This window comes from Rana temporaria, chromosome 1 (genome assembly GCF_905171775.1).
Source record: "Rana temporaria chromosome 1, aRanTem1.1, whole genome shotgun sequence".
NCBI lineage: Eukaryota > Metazoa > Chordata > Amphibia > Anura > Ranidae > Rana > Rana temporaria.
The window spans coordinates 581,709,231-581,731,412 of NC_053489.1; the positions used below are offsets into that span (position 1 = coordinate 581,709,231).

The following is a 22,182-nucleotide window of genomic DNA, read 5'->3' on the forward strand; positions in this document are numbered from 1 at the left end:
ATTCATCCAAGCATTTTCTTTCATATCTTTCCACTCTTCGGATTATCATAAACAGATGTATGTTGAATAATAGGCCTTCTAACGTGATTTACAAAAATAAGGCAAATCTATCTTGATCTAGCTTGTTTTTACCTTAAAGCAGAGTTCTGCCTAAAAACTCAGCAGCAACAAATACTGCAGCTGCTGACTTTTAATATATGGACACTTACCTGTCTTGGGCACCTGTGATGTCGGCACCCGAAGCCGATCTGTCCCTCGGCTCCCGGTTGCTGCCGCCACCATCTTGCGGCTTCACTTCCTGGTTCCCTACTGTGCATGTGCGAGTCGCGCTGCACGATCTCACTGGTCCCTGCTGTCTTCTGGGACCTGTGTGTCTCCCAGAAGACAGTGGGGGGACGGAGAAGGCTCCGGACGTGGCATAGGTCGCCACGGTGACCTATGCCCAGAAGTGGGAGCAAATGCCTGTATTACACAGGTATCTGCTCCCTCCTGAAAGGTGCCAAATGTGACACCGGAGGGGGGAGGATTCCGAAAAGTGAAAGTTCCATTTTTGGGTGGAACTCTGCTTTAACACGATCATTTCAACATCTGCATTAGTATTAGATGCAGGGAATTTCCCATTACTTACAGTAGATCACTTACACCGTATCTGGGAACATTGCTAAGAGAGGAACTGGTATCCTTTTTAATGCCCAACTATATATAGAATTTCGTTAAAAAGCTTTTAAATATACAGATAGGACTTTTTGATATCTCACTTCAAAGTGATTTTACTGAATTGATCTGAACCCAAATGCTGAAACCTTTATTATAAGCCTTAAAGTGGAAGTGAACCCTCCTATTGTTTTCAGCCAAGGAAGCTGCCATATTGGCCTCTGTTTATTCTTCAACTGCCATGATGCTGCTCATCTGATCAGTATGGCACCAGACATTGGATGGTTTGATAGTTTGGTTGAGAGCACAACCACTGTGTCACTTAGCATTTCCGAATGCCGGGAATATAACTGTTTTTTGAAACTGCTAAATCTATGGGTTTACTTCCGCTTTAATATGGTAAAGTAGTTGTCAACCCTTACATATACCCAGTGAAGTGATTAGCCTCAAGTGAAACTCAGCGATGAAACAAATACTCCCATGAAAACTGTACCCATATATCTGCAGCCCTCTCTCCTCTTTAGCCTCCTAAAGCACAGATTTTATGCAGCATTTCTGAGCTTTAGAGGTTAGGGGGCGGGGCTCTGATGCCACACACTGCACAGCATAGAGCGGGAGCTGAGTGTAATCTGAGACCTGAGTAGAGGGAATGGACACACTAACTCTACACAACCTCATAGGGAAAAATGCACAGCTGAGGCTGTCAGTCACCTGCTTTGTGCTGGGGGGGGGGGGGGTCATCTGCCAGACTCTGTGGAGTTGACATAGACCAGGGGTCTCGAAACTTTCTAAACAAAGGGCCAGTCCACTGTCCTTCCAACTTTAGAGGGGCTGGACTGTGGCCACCAGGAGTAGAAAATGTCCCGTCATCAGTGACAGTCAGTTCCCATCTTAAGTATCAGTGAGAGGAATTGTGTCCCATCATTGGTGTCATTAGAAAGAATCATACCCCATTGTTGGTGTCACTAGGATGAAATGTGCCCCATTGTTGGTGTCATCAGAAAGAATCATGTCCTATAATTGGTGTCATTGGAAAGGATCATGTCCTATCATTGATGTCATTGGACCCCATTGTTGGTGTCACTGGGAGGAATTGTGCTCCATCATTAGTGTCATTGGGAGGAATTATGCCCCATTGTTTGTGTCATTAGAAGGAATTGTGCCCCATCACTGGTGTCATTGGGCTCCATTGTTGGTGTCATTGGGAGGAGCTGTGCCCCATTTTTGGTGTCATTCAGAATATTTGTGCACCATTGTTGGTGTTAGTGGATGAAACATTGTCCCAAAGGCAGGATAAAAGGCAAGCAAAAGGCCACATCCAGCCCCTGGGCTGCAGTTTGGAGACCACTGGCATAGACTGTCAATAGTGACTAATGCAGATAGCAGAGAGCAGATAGGACCCACACTAAGTGCGCTGGATTGAGGCAAGTACACACCATAGAGAGATATGCTGTGTTCCTTTTTCATTTCAGAAGTTTACAGACACTTTAATGTAATTCATTAGAATAATAATGGGGCTATTCTGCCACAGAGGGCCTTCTTGTTATAAGGTGACAACAACTCTGCCCCTGTCTGACAATTGTTCCTCCAATTTGCCAAGATGTCTCACTCTCTACCAATGAAGACTATAAGTAGCCATTTTGACGAACATTGCATAAAATGGTCAATTGTAGTCCACCTGGAAACTCACCCTGAGAAATGACATGTGCCCGTTGCTGAATTGCATGCATGTGGCCTGCAAGTGGGTGCAAGGAGACTGCATGAGATCAGAAAGAAATGCCCCGTTTCTATTTTTCTACCATGGTGTGCTGGTGGTAACGTATTGCTTTATCAATGAAGAACTTAATGTATGTTTACAGGACAATTGCTAACAGACATTCTAGGAAATTAGAATCAAATGCTGAGCAAGATAAATATGTTCTCTCTACTGATGTAGCTTTCATCAAGTATACCACAACTGCACTATCCTATTTTAGAGCAGGAAGTGATGATATACATAATGACATTTTTTATTTCAATTTAATGTATTTCTGATGTTTGTTAAAATCTGAAAAGAACTTTCTTGAAGGTAACATTTTTTTTTTTAAGTGATTCTAAAGCTAAAAACGTATTTTTACCTTAATGCATTCCCTGCATTAAGAAATGTTTTGTAACTTGCTGTGCTCCATTCCCCCCCAAACCTACCCGAGGTCTTGTATGAATCCAGTGCCGTTCCTATCTGCAGGTCCTCTCTCTTCTCACAAGATGTTCATGTGTGTCTATGGTCACACACAGCCCAGTTCGGGAGTGAGCCTGCACGTCTGCCCCCTTAGCAAGCAGTTTGCCATGGGAGCAGACACAGACAAGGAGTGGACAGTGAAGGCAGGGGAACCAAGAAGTTTTATTGCATCCCTTGTGTTTATTTCTTTGCACAGCATTTATTTTGCTACAATTTATTGGTAGTTGACAGTAAAATCAACAGAGAAAAATGGAGGAGAAAAGCCTACAATAGGGCAATTTCAGGTTGCTTCAGAGAAACCACAGTTTCACTTTCAAAACCCAGTAGCACCCCGATGTCCCCCCCAGATCGCTTACTTAATTCCAACCTAGAAACCCTCTCCCTAACCAAATGTTTACTTAAATCTTTATGACAGTGGAAAACTCCTCTAGATTTTAGCTCCTCATGTCATTGCTTCTGTAATATATGGACATTTAAAAAAACACCCACATTTGAGGTGAGGATTTTGCCTGGACTTCTTATTACTTAGTTAGTTACCCCAATAATGATTCTAAACTCTAATCTCTATAGTCTAACCAACAGGCGTCAAACACAAGGCCCGCGGGCCGAATCCGGCCCTCCAGGCCATTTCATGTGGCCCTCGCACCTCTCTTGCAGCTGCAGGGGAGCTCCAGCCCTCCTCTGGTCCTCCTCCAGACCCTTACTTTCTACTTCAAGCAATGCATCCAGCTTTTTCCCAGCAGCAGCATAAGGAAAAGGGGGTGCACTGTGATGTAAGGGAGAGTGGGGGACTCAACTTCTAATGGGGAGTGGCTCTTGACATCTTATATAAAGGGGAGGGGATGCGCTGGACATCTAATTTTCCAGATACAACCGGTCCTTTTGAGGGAAATCATAATGCCGATGCGGCCCACAATGACATTTTTTTCCCACAAAAGTTTTATTGAAAGTTTTTCATAGATGGTATACATAGTACTACAAAACATACAGCAAAAGGTACATGTTTCCAACAAAATGGAAGGCATGAGGTTCAGCATTCATGGAGGAATGAGCGCAAAGATACTGCTTCTAGGCCTCATCAGTAAAAAGGTCACATAAGGAACCTAAAAGTGGCAGGGAATCATCTATCAAGGAGGATACAGTGCAGTGTACTACAGGCCCGTTGGACTCATGTGGGGATGGGAGACTACCAGTCAAGGTACTCAATATGGCTTTTGTAAGTACTAAGGAACATGCAATGAGTAAGTTGTGCCCGACAACTATGTCGGGACTCGACCACCCATATTTTTCAACAAAAAAAGAGTTTCGGTATTCTAGCCAAGGTGCCCATGTTTCCAAAAAGTGCGCTATTCTATCTTGGGCGGTACAGATCAACTCCTCCATTGTTGCTATCTGGTTAACCCACATCACCCATTCTTTTGTGGAAAGGGGCGACTTGGACCTCCAGGCGGCATTGATCATATGCATAGCTATTGATGTGTAGTATTTCTTACGGGGAATTTTTGAGAGATGGAGTAGGTACTGCGCTGGTGAGAACTCCAAAGCAAGCGAGGATATCTCAGTCACCACTTCATGCACTTTGCACCAGTATGGCTGAATCAATGGGCTTCGACTGTAAGCTGTAAAAAAAGGAGGGTGGCAAGTGAATCGGGACGGTCTGTAGTTTATACAACAAGCGGGGGAGTACAGTCATTTTTAGTATTGAGGCCCGACCAAACCAGGAGATGGTAGGGGAGTCCCACCTCTGGAGATCCTGCTGTATAAGTCTCAATTCCGACAAGAAGTTCCTTTTATGTAAATCTTTAAGTTTACTAGGAAGTTGAATACCTAAATAAGTAATGGCGTCTGTTTTCCAGTGGAAAGGAAAGTTTGCCTGACAGAGCCGAACTAGTTTAGGGGGCAAAGAGACATTCAACGCGTAAGATTTTGAATAGTTAATTTTCAGATTCAAGAGTCTTGAACTGCTTTAACACTGGCATTAGGTTGGGCAGGGATGTCAGCGGGGATGTAAGGAAGAGCAAGATGTCATCCGCAAAAGCAGCGATCTTATATTCCCTATGATGTACCTCTATGCCTCTTATGTTCGGATTCGCGTGGATGTTACGGAGGAGGGGTTCCAAGGTAAGACTATATAACAAGGGAAACAGGGGACAACCCTGTCTGGTCCCATTATGGATGGGGAAGGCGTCCGACAGGTGGCCGTTTACCCGGACCCTGGCTCCGGGCCCGGTCTAGAGCGCTCCAATGAAGGCCCGCATGCAGCTTCCCAGGCCCAGGGCCACCAAAACCGCATCCATATAGTCCCAGGCCACCCTGTCAAACGCCTTCTCCGCATCCATGGCCAGAAAGCAGCCCTCCCTATTAGTTGACGTAAGCCAGTGATGTAAGTTGAGGGCCTTGGTAGTGTTGTCCCTGGCTTCCCTTCCAGGGACAAGCCAACCTGGTCCAGCCCAATCCAGGTGGGAACGTGGTATGACAAACAGGTGGCCAAGATCTTGGCAAACAGCTTGACATCCACATTCAAAAGGGAAATGGGACGGTAACTAGTTACGTCGGCGGGGTCCTTGTTATCCTTAGGGATGACGGATATATAGGGCTCTAATAGGCTACTCAAAGAACAAGGGGAGTGGGAGAGGGTGTTGAACGCCCTAAGAAACTCCGGTGCTAGGAGATCAGCAAAACTTTTATAGTATTGCGCCGAGAAGCCATCCGGCCCCGGGCTTCGAGCCCTTCAGGGGCTCCCCCCACTCCTCCAATGATAAAGGGGCCTCAAGGGCTTGCCGATCGACAGTAGATAGCGCTCGGGGGCTATACCTTCCCAAGAACTCCCTAATGAGGTCAGAGCGCGCGTCCGCTGAAATGAGTCTATGCTCGTGGGATTCGAGGTTATATAACTTGCTATAGAAAAGAGTGAAACTGACTAGCAATTTCCTCATTCCTGGAGTAGATCACTTTGTTCGAGTCTACCACAGTGGAAGCCAGATTTCGCCTTTATCACCAGCACTATTTTAATGAAAGCTGCATATTTTAAAAAGATTGAAAACCACTTTTGAAATTACATTTACATGTTAAAGTGGTTGTAAACCCTTTTTTATAACTGTATGCTACAAGTAAGCCTATATAAAGGCTTACCTGTAGCTACCTAGGATATCTACTAAACCTGCATGGTTTAGGAGATATCCCCCTGTGTCTGCATGTGCACTGGGGAAAACTGAAGCAATGGTACCTATATGCCGTTGCTTCAGTCTTCGTGCCGTTACTGGCGGCTCCCGCGAGCATGCCCGGGAGTGACGTCATCACGGCTCCGGCCAATCACAGCGCCCGAGCCGCAATACCCGGAAGTAACTCCGGGATGACATGTTGGCAGACGAAGGGGGAGAAGTGGACCACTGCGGGGGCTTCGATCGGAGGCAAGTAATACATAATGAGCTAGTATGCTATGCATACTAGCTCATTATGCCTTTGTCTTGCAGGGCGTTTTTTTTTTTTTTTGAAGAGGCTTTACTTCCTCTTTAAAGCTTATAAGAGACTATATTGCTTGGGTTTTTAGTAAAGGTAAAGTATAAGTAATCTTCACTCTAATCTAAAAAAAAGCTTTAGGCTGGGTTCACACTATTGCAAATTGGATGCAGCTTTCCCTGGTGTGAATTGCACAGGAGTCTGTGCGTCTTTTGTTCTGTTTCAGGTCCGAATTCAGCCAAAAATGTAGGCTGAAATCAGACCTCAAACAGTGAATGGGGATGCACGGACTCCTGTTGTGAGCCGGAGCGTGCTGCAGTGTGAATCCAGCCTGAATGTGTTACTAAACCCACAACAGTAAAATCAGTCTGTATATGCAGCATAGTATGCTTGTTATACTCACTGCATTGTGTAGAAAGGCTGTTTTATTGTGTATGCACAGATCCTTCCCTTCTGCACTGTCTGGGGAAGGCCAGCTAACACAGTGAGGGTAGCCGACCTGCACATGCTCAGTTGTGTCTTTTATGATGGAGAGAATAGTTACATGTTGATCAGAGCTAGCCAGGTCACATCATATTGACATCACACACGTGGGCGTGTATACAGGCTGTAGGGGAAATCTCCTTGTTCCTGAACTCTCAGTACTGGAGAAACTGTGCAGTGTATCATGTAACCGTGGTATGCAGATCAGCCAAAAAGGTATATAATGGCAGCATGTTGATGTAAAAAGAAGATTTATAAGCTGTGGGCAGGTTTCTGATGACTCAATGGAAGCCTCAATTTGTCCTCTTTCACCAATGTACAGAGAACAGAGTATATTAGCAACATTTTTGTTTCTTATAGTATATAAAAGACAGTATCTTACCCTTTTCTTGTAATGTTTTTGCTTTCCACCAGTGCCATTTAAATTGCAGGAAGGAGAAGTTCGTATCATATCCTTAGAGCGCTGCCAATCCTATTTTGACACAATAACATCCAGAATGCTGTGCGCTGGTTACGAGTCTGGTACAGTAGACTCCTGTATGGTAAGTTACTGTTGGATGATCTTATTTTTTAACGTACTGTTTGCACTCCACATTTGCTGGCCAAGACCAGAGTGAAGGACAGGGTGCATGTAAGCAAACTTACGTTTTGTAAATAGCTTACAATGGTATGAGATCCAGAACCAAAAATGCAATATATTGCAGTTTACTAGTCAGATGTAGTGACTGCATTTGTTTTCTGTTATTTAGCCATTTTCCCTGTTTTTTCACCTGGTGACCTGGCCAGTAACACACCTCCTGGATTGCCCACACTAAGGGCCCTTTCACACGGGTGCGTTTTTGCCGCGTTTTCGCGGTAAAAATAGCGCTATTAAAACGTTCCCCATGCCCCTCTCCATTGAAATTAAAAACGCGGTCAAATCGCGGTAAAAACGCAGTGTTTTTTACCGCATTTTTACAGCGGTTTTTAATTCATTTCAATGGAGGGGGCATGGGGAGCATTTTAATAGCGCTATTTTTGCGGCAAAAACGCACCAGTGTGAAAGGGCCCCTAGGATGAAAGAGCGCAGGGGCATCTTTGGACAGCATTGTTATTCTGGGAAAGAGGAATGTTAAGATGTGCTAGTAGATTTAGATATACTAACAAATCAAAGACCAAATTCAGCTAACACTTTATAAGCAGTTACAGCAAACAGATTTTTTTCTCCTTTTGGGATAAAGGTTTTACATAAAAACTAAATAAAAACGAACCATTGTAAAGCACCCCTGTCGGTGGTAAATGGTTTGCCTCAACTCTGCAAATGATACGTCTGCAGGAGAGCTTATTCTTTTGAAAATCAACAGACTTATTGACCAGATAACTAGGGGAAAATAAAATAAAGGAACAGTGGCGGCTGGTGCTCAATATTTGAGGGGGCTAGGGGCTGCAGCAAACGAACGCCTTTGCCCACGGGAGGCGGACGAGAAGGCCATGATCCCTGCACCCCCCCAGGAGACAGATGGGAAGACAGTGATCCCTCAAACCACCCCTACCCCCCGATGAGACGGATGTGAAGGCGGCGATCAAGCCCACCCGTCGGAGGCGGACAGACAGAGGCCTCTGGAGGACCTTAGGGGGGCAGATAACGTGGATCTCGCTCCGGGGTCGTTGCTTCTCCTCCTGGCCGAACAGGAAGTGGGTCCTCAGACTAAGACCCAAGACTCCCTGGCCAATCTGGTCTCAGCACCTGCTTCCCGATTGGCTGGGAGGTGAATCAGGAAGACCATAGCAAATATGAATTTGCTATTGTCATGCAACTGGGTGGGCTCATGGTGCAGTGCTCTGCGCCCTGAACCAACCCTTTTTTAAGCCAATTGGAGCCTCGGGCTTTAATCACGTGCTTAAAAATAAATAAAAAATCCATCCTGTTGAAATCTATGCAACCTCCTACAAGCTCCCCTGCCTTCACTGCATGGGCAAAGTTCAAGGTCATGTTAAATTAATACAGATACTGCTCCTGGCCCCTCCCTCCTATCGAGTGCCCTCCAAGGTCAGCAGCTTCCTATGGGGGTACTGGAGCAAAGTCACAACTCTGTGTGACATGGCCCCTGCCCCCTCTCTCCCCTGATTGGCTGACTGACTTTGATTGAAAGCCGCGGGAGCCAATGGTGCCACTGTTGTGTCTCAGCCAATCAGGAGTGTCCCAGGTGGCTTACACATTCGTGGAAATCGCTGGAGAGAGATGGGGCTCGGGTAAGTAATATGGGGGGTCTGGGGAGGCTGCTACACACAAAAGGTTTTTCATCTCAATGCATAGATTGCATTAAGATGAAAAAAAAAACTTCCGCCTTTACAACTCCTTTAAAGCTGAAGACTTCCAGTTTTAGAAAAAAGTTAAGTATACACACCCAGCACAGTCACATGCAGAAGACTCTGTTCTCTATCCAGCAGATGGTGATCTTCTTTTAGGTTGAATGACAGCTATCATCATTCAACCCACTTCCTTTAAGCCTAATGCCCGGTACACACGGTCGGTCTGATGGGAGCTTTTCAGCGGATATTACGACCGTGTGTAGAACCCATCTGACTTTTTCCATCAGAATTTCAGACGGACTTGGATAGAGAGCATGTACTCTATTTTTCCGTCGAAAATTCAGAGTTTTGCCCGGTCAAAAGTCCGACCGCGTGTACGCAACATAAGTTGTCAATGGCACATCCCTTATGAGTGCATTAACATGGGGTCAGAGTACTATTTCACTGAGCAGCACATTCAGAACTAATTATGTGAGTGCTTTTTAGTGCATAAGAAAGGACAACCCAACGCTAGAGTAGAAGAGAAAGGACCAGTGACTTTACTGGACCAGCAAGAAAACCCTTGAATTTAAAAACAGCATGGTAGATAAGTGGTTACAGTATATCAAGCTCACAGCTTTAAGATCTGGCGAAAGGGCTTTCTGATAAAAGTGATCAGGCAACTGTACAACTCTCAAAGGCTAGATTTAGATATCCTCCCCCTAAACTTTCTTAAATAATTATTCCAGATAACCAATCTAACTCTGAAAATATAACCATCTGGTGCCCCTGGAAATCATGAAAGTAGGCACTTCTACTACAGTAATCTCCACTAGCTTCCAGGTCTTGTGCTGAGAGGCTGCCCTGCTGTATATTGAATACAGGAGGTGGCTCAGCACGGGTCAATTAAGAAAATGCAAAGCATGTAAAGGGTTCTCTAATTGGATGAGGTAGATAGGCAGGATGGTGACCTCACAATCTCCACCTCGATCAGAGAACATTTTGCATTCATTGAGAAAATGTGGTGCTCTCTGAATGGTGCCTGTGCCAAGTGAGCAACCTTGTGTTCAGTAAGCAGCAGGGCAGCTGCTTGGCGCGAGACCTTGAAGCTAGTGGAGATCACTGAATTGGTGTCTACCACAGCCATTTCTAACTTCCATAGGATCAGCAGGGCATGGTATATACATAGCTATATTGACCTAGCTTGGGCAAAAGTAACTATGTAAAAATATTCATACCTGGAATTAATTTATGCAGAACTATTTAGCATATATTTATGGTTTTATTTATTTGGTACAGTGGCCTCTAAAAGCTTGTTTTCTGCGTCATCCAACTTTGCGACAAGGGACCGGACCGTGCATTGTAGCTCGGCAATGGAGGTGGCATGAGTAGCTGTAAGGTTTTCAGTGGCCGATACTCTGAATTCAGTTTCAGACATCCTCTCCCTTATCTTGTCCAGGTCGTTCTGTATGAGATTACACTTCTCAGCGAGCTGATCAATGCGCACCAGCAGCAAAGTCTTGCATTGGTCGATCGCAGCCAGGATTTTGGCAGTGCCGTCAGGTGGTGGTGGGGCTGGCCCCTCTGCCACTGGGGCCTCACTGGGATCCATTTGGAGACCGGCCAGCAAAGCCCGAAGTCGCCCGACCAGTATGGGACTTGTCTGCGGGGAAGAGGGCGACAGCACCTGTAGCGATGTGTCGATCTTAGCGGTTTTGGAGTTTGCCTTCCCCTTTTTGGAGGGGGACATTTGGTAAGGCACCAAGGGAGACACCCAGGGAGGATAAACAGCTCTGCCCAAAGGAGCGACCAAGAAAAAGCCAGAGACCACCCAAGCCACCTGCCAGACCACAGAGGATCGTCAGTCACCAGTCACCTAGCAGTAGGCACACAGCAGGCAGGTCAGACAGGATATAAGTTCAGGGTGGAAGCGGCCCAGAGCAGCGAAGTAGAGGCAGGCAAATGACAGGTGGCATTCAGCTCCAGGGAACCACCGCTGGCACAGATAGGCAGTCTCTGCAGGGAAGCACACTAGGCAATGGTGTGTAGTGGCGATCGTGTGGGCGGGTGGACAGCTCAGCCATACCCACCACGGCTCTCCCTTGCGGCGCGCCAGCTCAGGAAACCTCGGTGCTCCAAAGGCCTCGCTAGGCAGCACTAGGCCTCACTATACCCGACCGTGCTGCGGCCGATACGGACGTTCCCAACTGCCAGACAGGCCTCCGGACTGCTGTGGAAGGTCGGATGAGCAGGTAGGAGAGGATGGGTGACCGTCCTTACCTCCAGGCAGACCGGGATCTGTGCTGTCCGAGAAAAAAAACAGACCGGCAAGATGGCGGCGGCCCTGGGAGGACGGAGCTGCCTGGGCAGGCGACCACCGGATGAGGCACCGCAAAATACTGGCCCAGGACACTGCAGGGGACAGAGGGAGACAGGCCAGCGGGGATAACAGCTCGGTTCAGAGGTGTAGATGCAAGGATGGCAGCGGATTAAAGTCAGGATTCCTGGAGCTCCCCACAGACACGTCTGCTGCTGTTTACATCAGGACACACCCTAAGAACAGGCCTTTTTCTGACACTTGTTGCATAAAAGTTAAAACCAGTATTTGCTGTCCCCTCAAAATAACTGGCAACAAGAGCGAGTACACCCCTAAGTGAAAATGTCCAAATTGGGCCAAGTTAGCCATTTTCCTTCCCCGATGTCATATGACTCGTTGGTGTTACAAGGTCTCGGGTGTGAATGGGGAGCAGGTGTGTTAAATTTGGTGTTATTGCTCTCAAGCTCTCATACTGGTCACTGAAAGTTCAACATGGCACCTCATGGAAAAGAACTCCGAGGATCTAAAAAAAATAAAAAATAGTTGCTCTACATAAAGATGGCCTAGGCCAGTGATGGCGAACGCGTGGCACGCGTGCCGCTCCCGGCACGGCAAGCTGTTTTGGTGGGCACGCGGTGACAATGCAGAAATGTCAAAGAAAAAAAAATTAAATCGTCAACCGCAACTAGAAACTACATTTCCCACACTACCCTGTGCTAGCGGTGACGTGTCCGAGTGGGCGTAACTTAGAATGAGCGCCCGGAGGTCACGTGTTAGCTTGCTACCCAATGAGAGCTCTCAGATCATCCACTGCCTGACGTGCTGCTGGGCGTGACTGGGAGCATGAGGAGAAGACGCACGGCGGGAAAGAGCTGCAAGACTCGTGAAGCCATCTTCTTCATTGCGCAGTTTGATTCAGCTGCAGACAAAGGTAAGAATACTTATTACTCGAATACTATTTAGACATGGGATACCTGGGTCGTTTTATGGGTTGCCCTGCTAACATCACCCAATCTAAAATGTAAAATTTTGCTGAACAATTACTTTAGCTAATCTCGCTGGTGGGTGTTCTGACAGTTGCTGACTGACTTGGGAAACTTTGTTCTGCAAACATATTACCCCCCTCATTGCTGTTATTGGGTCTAGTTGTCCTTTGCAAACATATTACCCCCCTCATTGCAAATGACACCTATGCCCAATAACAGCAATGAGGGAGGTAATATGTTTGCAAATGACACCTAGGCCCAAAAACAGCAATGAGGGAGGTAATATGTTTGCAAATGACACCTAGGCCCAAAAACAGCAATGAGGGAGGTAATATGTTTGCTGTTATTGGGCATAGGTGTCATTTGCAAACATATTACCTCCCTCATTGCTGTTATTGGGCATAGGTGTCATTTGCAATGAGGGGGGTAATATGTTTGCAAAGGACACCTAGGCCCAATAAAAGCAATGAGGGGGGTAATATGTTTGCAAATGACACCCAGGCCCAATAACAGCAATGAGGGGGGTAATATGTTTGCAAAGGACACCTAGGCCCAATAAAAGCAATGAGGGGGGTAATATGTTTGCAAATGACACCCAGGCCCAATAACAGCAATGAGGGAGGTAATATGTTTGCTGTTATTGGGCATAGGTGTCATTTGCAAACATATAACCCCCATCATTGCTGTTATTGGGCCTGTGTCCTGGCCTATGGACAACAATGACACACTTTTTTTTTTTTTTCATTTTAGCCCTTTGGATTCTTCTTTGCAATTCTTGTAGAATCTACAGCAGCTTCCAGACCCAGCAGAGCGGTGTCAGCAGCGGCACAGCGCGACTTCTTGTTTCACAGGACATTGGACGATTTGAGCTTATATCTGTCTACATTAAAAAAAGTAAGTTGCTAAGGGTCACATCTGGCCCCCGGGCTACGGTAGTTTCCTGTGTCCCTATGGACAACAATGAAAACATATTTTTTTTTTCATTACAGCCCTCTCTCCGGGATTCTACTTTGCAAATCTTGTAGAATGTACAGCAGCTTTCAGACCCAGCAGAGCGGTGTCAGCAGCGGCACAGCACGCCTTGTTGTTTCACAGGACATTGGACGATTTGAGCTTATATCTGTCTACATTACAGAAACGTAAGTTGCTAAGGGTCACATCTGGCCCCCGGGCTATGGTAGTTTCCTGTGTCCCTATGGACAACAATGAAAACATATTTTTTTTTTCATTACAGCCCTCTCTTTGGGATTCTTCTTTGCAATTCAGAATCTACAGCAGCTTCCAGACCCAGCATAGCGGTGTCAGCAGCGGCACAGCGCGACTTCTTGTTTCACAGGATATTGGACGATGTATATCTGTCTACAAAACCGTGAGTTGTTCTACCTTTTTTGTGAAATGTTGCAATAATATTTTTGGTATAGGTAGGTAGGGATAGATTTGTATTGGGTGCTTCATCCATCCTTATTTTATACATTTTGTGTTTTTTGTAGACATGAACAACCAAAAATGAGTACATCAAAAAAAGCAAAATTAAAAACAGATAGTGGAAGATCATTCCAAGAGACCTGGACACAGTCATTTGGAGTGATTGAACGCAATGGGAAAGCGTTATGTGTTCTGTGTAGTGAAAGTGTGGTATCTCGCACATCTAGTGTCAAACGTCATTTTGATACCAACCACAAAAGTGTTGCCGAACTTGGTGTAGCTGAAAGAAAAGAGTTTCTTGATGGGAAATTGAAGAGATATCACTGCCAGTATCGTAGTTTTTGCAACTATCTTTCTAAAACAAATTATCTGGCAAATGCCAGCTTTGAAATTTCACTGTGCATAGCAAAACATGGAAAGCCCCTCTCTGATGGCGATTTTATCAAAACGGCCATGTTGGCTGTGAGTAATTCCCTTTTTCATGAATTTCCAAACAAGGACAAAATTAAGCAACGAATCTCTGAAATGCCACTTAGCAGAAATACTGTTAAAGATAGAGTCCTGCGTATGGCAAGTGATGTTAGTCAGCAGCTCACCACTGACTTACAAAAGGCAGCCTGTTACTCCATGTGCTTGGATGAAAGCACAGACATAAATAATCATGCAAGGCTAGCAGTAATTTTGCGTTATGCTGTTGGTGACACCATGAGAGAGGAGCTCATGAAACTGTTGTCTTTGCCTGGAAGAACACAAGGGATAGATATCTACAATGCTGTGATGGAGGCTTTTGTCTCACAAGACATAAGGCCAGAAAAAGTGGTTTCAGTTACTAGTGACGGGGCACCTTCCATGGTGGGGGTAACATCTGGTTTCATACAGTTTTTTGTCAAAGAAGCAAAGCACCCAGTCATTCAATTTCATTGTATTATACATCAAGAAGCTCTTTGTGCCAAGGAAAGCAGCAAAATATTAGACGATATCCTCAAGGATGTCACAAAAATGGTGAATTACATCATGGCTCGTGCTCTTAATTTTCGACAGTTTCAAGCACTTCTTGATGAGGTACAGGCACAGTATAATACTTTACTTATGTACAATAATGTACGATGGCTAAGCAGAGGACGGGTCTTGGAGAGATTTGTAGCCTGTTTGGATGAAATTGCAAAGAAGAATCCAAAGGGCTAAAATGAAAAAAACAAAAATGTGTCATTGCATCTTTACCAATGCCCAGCCAAGGCATCTTTACCAATGCCCAGACAAGGCATCTTTACCAATGCCCAGCCAAGGCATCTTTAAAAATGCCCAGCAATGGCATCTTTAATAATGCCCAGGCAAGGCATCTTTACCAATGCCCAGCCAAGGCATCTTTACCAATGCCCAGACAAGGCATCTTTACCAATGCCCAGACAAGGCATCTTTAAAAATGCCCAGCAATGGCATCTTTAATAATGCCCAGGCAAGGCATCTTTACCAATGCCCAGCCAAGGCATCTTTAAAAATGCCCAGCAATGGCATCTTTACCAATGCCCAGACAAGGCATCTTTACCAATGCCCAGCCAAGGCATCTTTAAAAATGCCCAGCAATGGCATCTTTAATAATGCCCAGGCAAGGCATCTTTAACAATGCCCAGCCAAGGCATCTTTACCAATGCCCAGACAAGGCATCTTTACCAATGCCCAGCCAAGGCATCTTTAAAAATGCCCAGCAATGGCATCTTTAATAATGCCCAGGCAAGGCATCTTTACCAATGCCCAGCCAAGGCATCTTTAAAAATGCCCAGCAATGGCATCTTTAATAATGCCCAGGCAAGGCATCTTTACCAATGCCCAGCCAAGGCATCTTTAAAAATGCCCAGCAATGGCATCTTTAATAATGCCCAGGCAAGGCATCTTTACCAATGCCCAGCCAAGGCATCTTTAAAAATGCCCAGCAATGGCATCTTTAATAATGCCCAGGCAAGGCATCTTTACCAATGCCCAGCCAAGGCATCTTTAAAAATGCCCAGCAATGGCATCTTTAATAATGCCCAGGCAAGGCATCTTTACCAATGCCCAGCCAAGGCATCTTTAAAAATGCCCAGCAATGGCATCTTTAATAATGCCCAGGCAAGGCATCTTTACCAATGCCCAGCCAAGGCATCTTTAAAAATGCCCAGCCAAGGTATCTTTAAAAATGCCCACTGCTCTGCTGGGTCTGGAAGCTGCTGTAGATTCTAATCTACAAGAATTGCAAAGAAGAATCCAAAGGGCTAAAATGAAAAAAACAAAAATGTGTCATTGCATCTTTACCAATGCCCAGCCAAGGCATCTTTACCAATGCCCAGACAAGGCATCTTTACCAATGCCCAGCCAAGGCATCTTTAAAAATGCCCAGCAATGGCATCTTTAATAATGCCCAGGCAAGGCATCTTTACCAATGCCCAGCCAAGGCATCTTTACCAATGCCCAGACAAGGCATCTTTACCAATGCCCAGCCAAGGCATCTTTAAAAATGCCCAGCAATGGCATCTTTAATAATGCCCAGGCAAGGCATCTTTACCAATGCCCAGCCAAGGCATCTTTAAAAATGCCCAGCAATGGCATCTTTACCAATGCCCAGACAAGGCATCTTTACCAATGCCCAGCCAAGGCATCTTTAAAAATGCCCAGCAATGGCATCTTTAATAATGCCCAGGCAAGGCATCTTTAAAAATGCCCAGCAATGGCATCTTTAATAATGCCCAGACAAGGCATCTTTACCAATGCCCAGCCAAGGCATCTTTAAAAATGCCCAGCAATGGCATCTTTAATAATGCCCAGGCAAGGCATCTTTACCAATGCCCAGCCAAGGCATCTTTAAAAATGCCCAGCAATGGCATCTTTAATAATGCCCAGGCAAGGCATCTTTACCAATGCCCAGCCAAGGCATCTTTAAAAATGCCCAGCAATGGCATCTTTACCAATGCCCAGACAAGGCATCTTTACCAATGCCCAGCCAAGGCATCTTTAAAAATGCCCAGCAATGGCATCTTTAATAATGCCCAGGCAAGGCATCTTTACCAATGCCCAGCCAAGGCATCTTTACCAATGCCCAGACAAGGCATCTTTACCAATGCCCAGCCAAGGCATCTTTAAAAATGCCCAGCAATGGCATCTTTAATAATGCCCAGGCAAGGCATCTTTACCAATGCCCAGCCAAGGCATCTTTAAAAATGCCCAGCAATGGCATCTTTAATAATGCCCAGGCAAGGCATCTTTACCAATGCCCAGCCAAGGCATCTTTAAAAATGCCCAGCAATGGCATCTTTAATAATGCCCAGGCAAGGCATCTTTACCAATGCCCAGCCAAGGCATCTTTAAAAATGCCCAGCCAAGGTATCTTTAAAAATGCCCACTGCTCTGCTGGGTCTGGAAGCTGCTGTAGATTCTAATCTACAAGAATTGCAAAGAAGAATCCAAAGGGCTAAAATGAAAAAAACAAAAATGTGTCATTGCATCTTTACCAATGCCCAGCCAAGGCATCTTTACCAATGCCCAGACAAGGCATCTTTACCAATGCCCAGCCAAGGCATCTTTAAAAATGCCCAGCAATGGCATCTTTAACAATGCCCAGGCAAGGCATCTTTACCAATGCCCAGCCAAGGCATCTTTAAAAATGCCCAGCAATGGCATCTTTAATAATGCCCAGGCAAGGCATCTTTACCAATGCCCAGCCAAGGCATCTTTAAAAATGCCCAGCAATGGCATCTTTAATAATGCCCAGGCAAGGCATCTTTACCAATGCCCAGCCAAGGCATCTTTACCAATGCCCAGACAAGGCATCTTTACCAATGCCCAGCCAAGGCATCTTTAAAAATGCCCAGCAATGGCATCTTTAATAATGCCCAGGCAAGGCATCTTTACCAATGCCCAGCCAAGGCATCTTTAAAAATGCCCAGCAATGGCATCTTTAATAATGCCCAGGCAAGGCATCTTTACCAATGCCCAGCCAAGGCATCTTTAAAAATGCCCAGCAATGGCATCTTTAATAATGCCCAGGCAAGGCATCTTTACCAATGCCCAGCCAAGGCATCTTTAAAAATGCCCAGCCAAGGTATCTTTAAAAATGCCCACTGCTCTGCTGGGTCTGGAAGCTGCTGTAGATTCTAATCTACAAGAATTGCAAAGAAGAATCCAAAGGGCTAAAATGAAAAAAACAAAAATGTGTCATTGCATCTTTACCAATGCCCAGCCAAGGCATCTTTACCAATGCCCAGACAAGGCATCTTTACCAATGCCCAGCCAAGGCATCTTTAAAAATGCCCAGCAATGGCATCTTTAATAATGCCCAGGCAAGGCATCTTTACCAATGCCCAGCTAAGGCATCTTTACCAATGCCCAGCCAAGGCATCTTTAATAATGCCCAGCAATAGATCATTAGACTCATCCTCTGCTTATGTTCAATAATGTCTTTTAGCTATGCAAAGTATACTGTGCCTGTACCCATCACAGCATTGTAGATCTCTATCCCTTGTGTAAGCAAATGCATCTTTACCAATGCCCAGCCAAGGCATCTAATGCCCAGCCAAGGCATCTTTACCAATCTTTACCAATGCCCAGACAAGGCATCTTTAAAAATGCCCAGCAATGGCATCTTTAAAGATGCCTTACCAAGGCATCTTTAATAATGCCCAGCAAAGCCATCTTTGGAAATGCCCAGCAAAGCCATCTTTGGAAATGCCCAGCAAAGCCATCTTTGGAAATGCCCAGCAAAGCCATCATTGGAAATGCCCAGCAAAGCCATCTTTGGAAATGCCCAGCAAAGCCATCTTTGGAAATGCCCAGCAAAGCCATCTTTGGAAATGCCCAGCAAAGCCATCTTTGGAAATGCCCAGCAAAGCCATCTTTGGAAATGCCCAGCAAAGCCATCTTTGGAAATGCCCAGCAAAGTCATCTTTGAAAATGCCCAGCAAAGTCATCTTTGAAAATGCCCAGCAAAGTCATCTTTGAAAATGGCCAGCAAAGTCATCTTTGAAAATGCCCAGCAAAGTCATCTTTGAAAATGCCCAGCAAAGCCATCTTTGGAAATGCCCAGCAAAGCCATCTTTGAAAATGCCTAGCAAAGGCATCCTTACCAGCGATCAGCAAAGGCATCTTTACCAGCGATCTGCAAATGTATCCTTATCCAAAAATACATGCACAAGTACAGTTGTTGAGAATCTTTTTCAATAAAAAAAAAATGTTTAATAGAAAGCTCTGTTATTGTGTTTTTCTTTTAAAACAAAAGCTGTTAATTAGTTTGGACAAGTGTACGAGTTGATTTTTCTAAACGAAAACCTTGGTATTCATGTTTAATTGCAGTGTTGGCACTTCAAAAAAAAATTAGGTTTTGTGTTGGAGTTTGGGCACTCGGGCTCAAAAAGGTTCGCCATCACTGGCCTAGGCTATAAAGAAGAGTGCCAAGAACTTAAAACTGAGCTGCAGCACGGTGGCCAAAACCATATGGTGGTTTAACTGGACAGGTTCCACTCTGAACAGGCCTCACCATGGTCAACCAAAGAAGTTGAGTGCACATGCTCAGTGTCATATACAGAGGTTGACTTTGGGAAATAGACCTATGAGTGCTGCCAGCATTGCTGCAGAGGTAACGGGGTGGGGGGTCAGCCTGTCAGCGCTCAGACCATACGCCGCACACTGCATCAAATTGGTCTGCATGGCTGTCATCCCAGAAGGAAGACTCTTCTGAAGACGATGCACAAAAAAGCCCGCAAACAGTTTGCTGAAGACAAGCAGACTAAGGACATTTACTGGAACTATGTTCTGTGGTCTGATGAGTCTAAGATAAACTTATTTGGTTCAGATGGTGTCAAGCGTGTGTGACAGCAACCAGGTGAGGAGTACAAAGACAAGTGTGTCTTGCCTACAGTCAAGCATGGTGGTGGGAGTGTCATGGTCTGGGGCTGCATGAGTGCTACTGGCACTGCGGAGCTACAGTTCATTAAGGAAACCATGAATGCCAACATGTACTGTGACATACTGAAGCAAAGCATGATCCCCTCCTAAGCCGCAGGCCAGTATTCCAACATGATAATGACCCCAAACACACCTCCAAGACGACCACTGCCTTGCTAAAGCTGAGGGTAAAAGTCAATGGACGGGCCAAGCATGTCTCCAGACTTAAACCCTATTAAGCATCTGTGGGGCATTCTCAAATGGAAGGTGGAGTACAAGGTATTTAACATCCACCAGCTTCCTGAAAAGAGGACTCCAGCGGCAATCTGTGAAGCTCTGGTGAACTCCATGCCCAAGAGCAGGGATCCTCAACCTACGGCCCTCCAGCTGTTGTAGAACTACATATCCCATGAGGCATTGTAACACACTGACATTCACAGACATGACTAGGCATGATGGGAATTGTAGTTCCTGAACAACTGGAGGGCCATAGTTTGAAGACCCATGCCCAACAGAGTTAAGGCAGTATTGGAAAATAATGGTGGCCACACAAAATATTGACACTTTGGGCCCAATTTGGATATTTTCACTTAGGGGTGGACTCGCTTTTGTTGCCAGCGGTTTGGACATTAATGGAGTGTATTGAGTTATTTTGAAGGGACTGCAAATTTACAATGTCCTACAAGCTGTACACTACACTACTTTACATTGTAGCAAAGTGCCATTTCTTCAGTGTTGTCACATGAAAAGATATAAAATATCTTGGCTGCATCGGTTGTCATCACAAGAAAGCCGACCGCCGGGTCTAAAAGACAGTACCAGGGTGATGCCCAGCTGCAGGCAACACCCCCTGGTACAACCACTTGAAGCAAAATGACATACAGGTACGTGATTTTGCGGCAAGTGGTTAAATAAACTATTGCAATAAATATGAATTCATCTGTCACCAGTATGTCTACAGTAAATTGCAGCCTACACAGTTGCCATTGGTTATTGTACTTTATCTTTGCGTTTTTTTTATAGAATATATGTCATAACTGTGCCTTTATCACATCCTTATTCTTCGACAGGGAGACAGTGGAGGTCCTCTGGTCTGTGAACAGACACCTGGACAATGGACATTGTTTGGTCTCACATCTTGGGGATCAGTGTGTTTTTCCAAAGTTCTTGGACCCGGGGTCTACAGTAACGTGTCACACTTTGTGGATTGGATTGAAAGACAGATATACATTCACAGCTTTTTGACTGACTGAAGAAACAGATGTTATGAAGAAAAATCTACACTTTACAAAGACTGTTCAGAAACACGCCTTAGCCTCCATGGAGGTTTTAAATGTGCAAATATTTGTTGTGTGTATCTATGAAATTCTATATATTTTTGGTTTCAATATTAGATATTTTAGTCAAATTTTGGAACTTTTTGTACATATTTGGTCACAGTTCTGTTCCACTGTGTGAGCATTCCTAAATGACACAGGACTTCAGGAAGTGCGGTCATTCACAGGGTTGGGTAGGGGAGAATGTGTCTTTATTTTCAAATAGAATTAAATTGGTTTTAAGCTGCTGCACATATTAAATATCCTTCTTTAATTACAAGTGTTGGCCAAATGTTTTGCACAGCCAAGATATAAAGTGTCATTCTTATGTTTGTTTTATGTCTACATCCACATTTACCATTAAAAACTTATTTTTTGTACAAAAGATTGCATGGCACATTATGACATGGGGAAAGTTGATTGAAGACAGAAATACAGGCATTTAGTCTCATTTAAACTGACTGTTGCAACCAAATACATTTTTGGGAGATGAATTGCGAGTCCTGTAAGCTGGTTCACAACACCGGGAAGCTGGCCGATAGGAAGGCAAAGTACATCAGATCAGGGTGTTGTACACTATCCAATTACTTTAACTTCAGTAGAGAGAGTGTGGTCAGAACCTGGCTGTGCTGCTCAGTGCTGGGTTAGTAATTTGCAGGTAAGACCAGTTATGAATTTAAAAGTTTGCTTAAACTTTCACCTTAAAGTGATTGTAACGTCTGTTATTTTTATAAGAAAAAAAAAAAAAACACGAAACATGTTATACTTACCTGCCAAGTGGATTTGCACAGAGCAGACTGAATCCTCCTCTTTTAGGGTCCCTCTTCTGTGATCCTGGCCCCTCCCTCATTTTCAGTGGACCTACAGCAAGCAGCTTGCTATGGGGACACCCGAGCCAAGTCACAGCTCCCTGTGCCTATTTAGACACGGAGCCCCACCCCCAAGATTAAAAAAAAAAAAGCTGCCTTTACAACCCTTTTAAGCCAAACCTCAGCCCCCCTGCTCCCCTCAATGACCCCCCCCCATCCTTTGAAATGTTATACCTTTTTGTTTTTTCTCATGTTCCTTCAAATGTGGACATAGTGCCCACCAATGAAAGCTGCCTTATAGAATCTTCAAAAAGGTATACACTGAAAAACTCAA

At 45.0% G+C, this 22,182-nt stretch overlaps 1 protein-coding gene across 1 annotated transcript in view; it reads left to right on the top strand.

Moving 5' to 3' along the window:
- CORIN (corin, serine peptidase) overlaps window positions 1-21,424 on the top strand; it is a 387,335-nt gene extending 365,911 nt beyond the window's left edge. Inside the window, exons 21-22 of the mRNA XM_040334981.1 lie at window positions 7,229-7,356; window positions 20,794-21,424. Of these exons, the coding sequence (XP_040190915.1) occupies window positions 7,229-7,356; window positions 20,794-20,976 (311 nt within the window). The 3' untranslated portion in view covers window positions 20,977-21,424. The remainder of the gene's footprint in view (window positions 1-7,228; window positions 7,357-20,793) is intronic.
- The last annotated feature ends 758 nt before the right edge of the window (window positions 21,425-22,182 follow it).